Here is a 6,277-nt window from a genome sequence, read left to right on the forward strand (position 1 = left end):
ATTACTATCATCGTTATTATTACTATTATCATTATTGTCATTATCATTGTCATTGCAATTGTCATTTGCATTATTATTAGTAATATTGTTGTCATTATTATTAGTAGTATAATCATTATTATTACTATCATTATCACTGTCATTATCATCATCATTGTAATTGCTATTATTACTATTATCATAATTATTACTATCATTATCACTGTCATTATCATCATCATTGTAATTGCTATTATTACTATTATCATTATTATTCTATCATTATCATTGTAACATTATTATTAGTAGTAGTAATAGTACTAGTAGCAGTAGTAGCAGTAGCAGTAGTAGTAATAATAATGATTATGATATTATTATAATTATTATCACTATTATTACCATAAAAATTGTTCTTACCATAATTATATTACCAAAATCGTCGACGTCATTGTCATCGCCATTGTCATCATCATCATTATCATCATTATTACTATTAAATTTATCACTAATGTTATAATCATTGTCATAGTGGCATGATTAGTGTTTTTCAATTTTAATTGAGAGAAGAGAAAACAAATTGAAAGATCACTTAGGTCCCATAATAAATTTAAAGTGAGTTTAAAATAATCGCAATAAGTAGCAAAAGAAGAAATAAAAGTGTGAAAATAGTGGGAAGTGTGTCCAATGAACATGAAAAATAAATAGATAAAAAGAAAAACCTTTCAATAAAGAAGGAAAGTATATGAGCCAACACAACTTTTTTTGTGAATCTTAATACCAGAATTTGTCCAGGGATGTGCATATGTGTGTAGGGGTGGGGTCGCTTGCATGTGTTCGTGCGCGTGTATGCGTGTGTGTTCTTACCTAATTGTTCTTACCTAGGGTGTTTCAATATTTGAGAAGAGATAAAACCAGGAGGTCCCGTCTGCTATATTTAAATGGTTGTGTGTGTGTGTGTGTGTGTGTGTGTGTGTGTGTGTGTGTGTGTGTGTGTGTGTGTTTAACAAATATATTTCTTAATTTATCCATCAATCTAGATACACTGTAAATATACACATTTTGCGTTGATATGTCAGTATATGCTTACAGTATATCAATATATGCTTACCAGTTTGTGTTTAAAGCAGGTATATGAATGAAAAATATATATTTTAGTACATTTATTTGTACAGCTTGACCACAGCACGTAAAAAATAAATATAGAAGATAAATATACTGGTCAACGGTTTGTATATACAAAAAGGCACATGTTATTTGCACAGAGAATGAACAGATTAAAGAACTCTAGTTTCAAATCTAGGTGAACTTTTCCACACCCATCAAAACTGTTTCTTAGAATTATTCTGGAATTTGTTATATCACATCATTTACATAGTACTTTACATGTTCAGAGAGGGAAAAAAATACGGTAGACTTCAATTCGGAAACGTTTTTGCATCTGAATAAGTCTACATTGTATCTGAACGAAAGATATAGTTGCTTGAGTTCATTTTCTCCCTTCATGCTGATGATAGTAAAAGTAACACATGTAAATCATTTAGGTAATCTCTAGGTATATAGAAAAATATGTACAAAACATCTGAGTAGAACAACAATCTTGTCAGAAAAGGAAAGCGTCTGCTCAACCACATGAGGGGTACATGTGCACGAGAGCGTGTACACACACGCCAAAGCTAAAACACACACAGTACATGTGTATGGAAGATATGAATTTTCCTTAGTTATCATTCACGTTCTATTCGCTCGCTCACACACACAACACGTCCGCAGACACTCCGTCTCTCAACTTACTTGATACGTAATATTATAATATAAATACTAAAGGAACCGATTTCACTGTCTCCCGAAGAAGGGCATCAACCTCTCGAGGGGCAACATGGGCTCATCCGTGGACATGGTGATGGTGAAGAAGGGCACCGGCGTGACCACGGTTTCCTCCCCGCTGTAGTCGGACGCAGAGATGGCCACGTGGTCGTCCTCCCTCTTGTGCCCCGCCGGACGCAGCTGGAACGTTGGCTTCGAGACCCTCGGCAAGGAGGGCTTGGACAGGCTGTCGAAGTCGCTCTCCTCTTCCTCCGATGGTTTGGGTAGTGACGGCGAAGATGCCAGGGGTATAAGTGAGGGACGTGCTGAAGAAGTTGTGGTTGAGGGTTCTGTTGTTCTGTATTCCGGTGCTGCCGAAGAAGTGGTTGTTGAAGGTTCTGTTGTTCTGTATTCTGGGGCTGCTGAGGAAGTGGTTGTCAAGGGAACTGAAGTTATGTAATCTGGCGCTGATGTTGTACTCGATGATTCTTCTTGCTCAGATTCCAAAGAATGATCCGACTGAATGCCGAGTGATCTTTCATCCGACTGCTCAAACGTCACTTCTTGAATCTTAGACTGAGCCAAGCTTAGATCCTCTTCCTCGGACTGCTCCTCCTCAATCTGATCAGATGAGTAAGTTACATCAGAGTCTGCAGCGAGGGTCTTCTCTCTCGCCTCCTCAACACTGCTTTTACTCGGTGATCCTCCCAGATTGGCAGACACTCTTACCGACATAACAACGTCGCCATCTTCAATAGGAGGTGGAGCTGTAATTATCACGGGTTCCTCCTCTTTTGGTGCTTCTTGTGATTTGGACGTTATTAATGGTTTGCCAATGGATGGTATAAATCTATTTCCATTTGGTCGATTCTGAACAAGAGGTCTGGCAAATGGCACCGCAGATGATATCTCGTGAGCATTGTCTTCCGCAAAGATTTCTCTTGTTTCATCTTCTGTAATTGTAGGTGACTGGAAACCTGCTAGATTTTCAGATGTAGCTTCCTTGGCATTAGTCTCGGAGTCACTGGTCGTCTCATCCTTCGGAGGACCTGATAGCTTGTTGGTACTTCCAGGCCGAATTGGAATCCTACGGCTCAGTCTGTCTCCTCTAAGGTGTTCCCTGTTGGCAAGAATTTTAGCTCGAGCCTCTTGACGATTCCTGCTTATCTCTTCTAGTTTCTCTTTTATGCTCATACTTGTCTTTTCCGGTATGTCTTCAATTGAGCTTCTGCTTGAAAATGACCTTCCTTGATTTTCTTGAGACTGATGAATGAAATCATGACCTTCATCTTCCTTTGGTGTTCCTAATTCTCTCTCTTCTTCACCTTCAGGAGCTGTTGTTGTACTATATCGTGCACTAACTCTGTTCCTTCTGTTTTTCAGGAACTCCCGGAAGCGAGCTCTAAAATTGGGATTTATTATTTTTCTCTCTGTGCCTTCATTATCAGACATCACATCATCAGTGGGAGGTTCAACAGGTCTTGTCTCTTCCAGTTGCTCGGGTTCAGCAGAATAATCCTCGTAAGCAGAGTTGTTCGTTTCTTCAGCATTATCATCGTATGTGGGATTTCCAGCGGTTGGATTTTCTTCTGAAGGGAATTCTTCCTTCACTAAATCCTGACTGGTCTCCTGAGTCTCCAAATCTGATCCTGTGATTTCCCTAACAAGGAGAACATTTTCCTCTGTGGACTCTACGGTTGCGGTTCTAAATCTATTGATCCGTCTGTTCTGAAAATCAGGCCTTGTAACTTCAAAACCGGTGTCTGGACTCTCAGTAGCTTCAACATCATCCTCATTATCTGAAATTGTACCTTCTTCACTGTTTTTATTGATCTCCTTTATTCTATTTTTGTTTCTTTTTCTGATCATCTCCCTAAATCTTTGGTATCTTTCAGGATCAAAACGTCTTCTTGTGACTCTTGGGGGAGGTGCTGGGGAGGTCACAATGTTCTTATCACTCTCCGTGGTTTCTGGTGTAGTTTCTGGTGTAGTGGTTTCAGCATTGCTTTGCGTTCGGCTTCGAATACGTTTCAGTCTGTCTCTAATCCTTTGTCTGAATGGGCTGAGAGTTGTTGTTCTCTCTTGAGTAGGAGGATCTGTGGCTTCTGGGGAATTAACGTAATCCTCCTCTGGGCTTTCGGTAGTTGGTCTTGGCGTCGTCGTCCGGGTGCGCAGGCGTTCTCTGACGCTCGGGCGACGGCGAAGCAAAGGCCCACGGAATCTCGGTGTTGTTTGTGGGGCTGGGGTCGTAGTGGTAGTAGTAGTAGTAGTAGTAGTAGTAGAAGTGGTCGTTGTTGCTGCTGTTGTTGTGGGAACATTATCGTAATCCTGGAAGTCCACAAACTCAGGACCTCTGTCTTCTCCATTATATGCATACTCAGGACCTCTGTCTTCTCCATTGTACACATACTCTTCAGGGGCTTCAACTACTTCATTAAATTCTTTTGGAATACCTCTGTGTTCATCATAGTCTTGAATAGGGGCACCATGTTGACTCGGGGCTCCAAATCCAGTATCAACCAGTCTGTGATTCTCTTCCGGTACAAACTCTGTATTTTTCACTCCCTCCAATTCATGATGTAAACGCAGATTATTTGGCCAGCCTCCATCTTCTGGTATGAACTGGTTGTGGAACTGTGAATTTTCTAGCCCAGTTATAAGTGGAGCAACTGTAGTTGGGGCAGGAGTCGTTGTTCTGCCTCTTATTCTTATCCTTGCTGCATCACGTGCACTCTGAGAAGCATCTGGACGTCTTCTCACTGCTTGCCCTGGGCGTCTGGTTGCAATAGGTCGGCGTCTGGTTGCAGGTCTCTGTTGAGGGAGTGGTGCTTCTGTTGTTGGTGCTACTTGTATGTGGTCAGCAGGCTGATCCGATTCCTTTAGAATCTCTTTTGAGAAGGCAAAAGTTCCAGGTGCTGATGGCACACCTGGAATTGCATGAATTGCTGGAATGGAAGTCGTGACAGCAGGTGAAACAAATTCTTCTTCTGGTACGAAATGCTGAGGTGAATGGAAGACTCCCGGTGATGCAAATGGATTTTCTGGCTGGACAAAACTCGGTGTACTAGACAATATTGTGGCAGGTGTAACTGCTTGATGTAGTTCAGGATGAACAAAGGCAGGTTGAACTGGATGCTCTGAGAGTGTTGGCCGTTCTTGCTGAGACAGTGTCGGTGACCTGAATGGTGGTAAGGTTGAACTACTGAATGTGTGAATATTTTCATGTGGATTGGGAGACTGGGCAAAGTGAAGGCCACTTGTTGGTTGATTGAAGTTAGTTTCCTCATGAGTAATGACTGGTTGACCAAAATTATGAATACGGTGAGGAGTAGGAGGAGGACGAGGAGGGAGAGGAGAGGGAGATGTGGAATGAATGAATATCTGATCATGTTGGGGTTGTGTTGTGTGGGTGACAGCTGGTGGCAAGTGAGGTGGGAATGTGGGACGCACAAATGACTGTGGGTTATGGTGGCTGAAGCTTTGCCCATGCACAGGTGGTCGGGCAAATGTCTGTGGTTGCTGGTTGACTGTTGGAGGATGATTGAATACTTGGGGTTGCTGATGGTGGACAAATGGACGGCCGACATTTTGCACATGTTGTGGGGGAGTCGGTGGACGGCCAAAAACAGAACCCGGTGGAGGTGTAACAGGAGACAATGGCCGATTGAAGATTCCAGGATGTATGGGAGGTTGGTTAAAGACAAAGTTGCCAGAGCTAGGGAATTTAGGCGTCGGGAGGAAGCTGGTACCCTGCGGACGAGGAGATGACTGTGGCACAGCAAAGGGCTCTTGAAGCGGGAGAGTTCCAGCATGACTAAAGGTTTGGCCCGTAGGTGTAAATGACTGGAAACTCGTGGATCCTCCTGGTCTCGTCTGGTGGTTTGCTTCACGATGAGGGCGGGCGAAATTGGATTCTCGGGCTGCCGTGGAAGGCGGCTTGGATGCAGGAGTGACAGGCTGGAAGTCATCTGGGTCGTCGGTTATAAGAGAGGAAGGCCTGAAGGTGTCAGGTGTTGTCTGACGAACAGATTCCTCGTGGTGCAGGAAGGGGTCGTCCTGCTCAAATACATCCGCAGGCTGATGATGAGCAGGATTAGGATTGAACTTCTCTGGATGATGGTTGATATTGGGTCGTGTATGTTGCTGAACAGGTCGATGAAACTGGATGAAGTTTTGGCGATGTCCGGGGATATGATTAACTGCTGGACCAATACTCTTCTTGGGAGCACTCTGGAAGAAGGGGATCTGGAAGAAGCCGTTGCTACCGCTGGCCTTCCTTTGAGGGGGAGGTCTCCTGCGTGGAGGACGAGCAATAAACGCCCGATCAACAGGCTCATGCTTCGGTTCGACGCGCTTCAAACCGTTGTCTGTAGCACTGGAGGGATTGTCAAACGGAATGTTGGCGAGGGAAGCCACAGCTGACAATGCTGAGGTCATGCTGTTGCCCCACGTCGTTGCCGGCGAGCGCTTGATCTGGTTGTTTCGCAGCGCCAGG

The 6,277-nt window shown here is 43.4% G+C and overlaps 1 protein-coding gene across 1 annotated transcript in view; it reads right to left on the reverse strand.

Moving 5' to 3' along the window:
* Positions 1 to 1,126: 1,126 nt before the first annotated feature.
* The window catches only part of LOC113811331 (mucin-2-like), a 43,524-nt gene continuing 38,373 nt past the window's right edge, over positions 1,127 to 6,277 (reverse strand). The window contains exon 5 of the mRNA XM_070144680.1: positions 1,127 to 6,277. This exon is cut by the window's right edge and continues 272 nt beyond it. Within this exon, the coding sequence (XP_070000781.1) occupies positions 1,813 to 6,277 (4,465 nt within the window). The 3' untranslated portion in view covers positions 1,127 to 1,812.

Source organism: Penaeus vannamei, chromosome 32, assembly GCF_042767895.1.
Source record: "Penaeus vannamei isolate JL-2024 chromosome 32, ASM4276789v1, whole genome shotgun sequence".
Classification (NCBI taxonomy): Eukaryota; Metazoa; Arthropoda; class Malacostraca; order Decapoda; family Penaeidae; genus Penaeus; species Penaeus vannamei.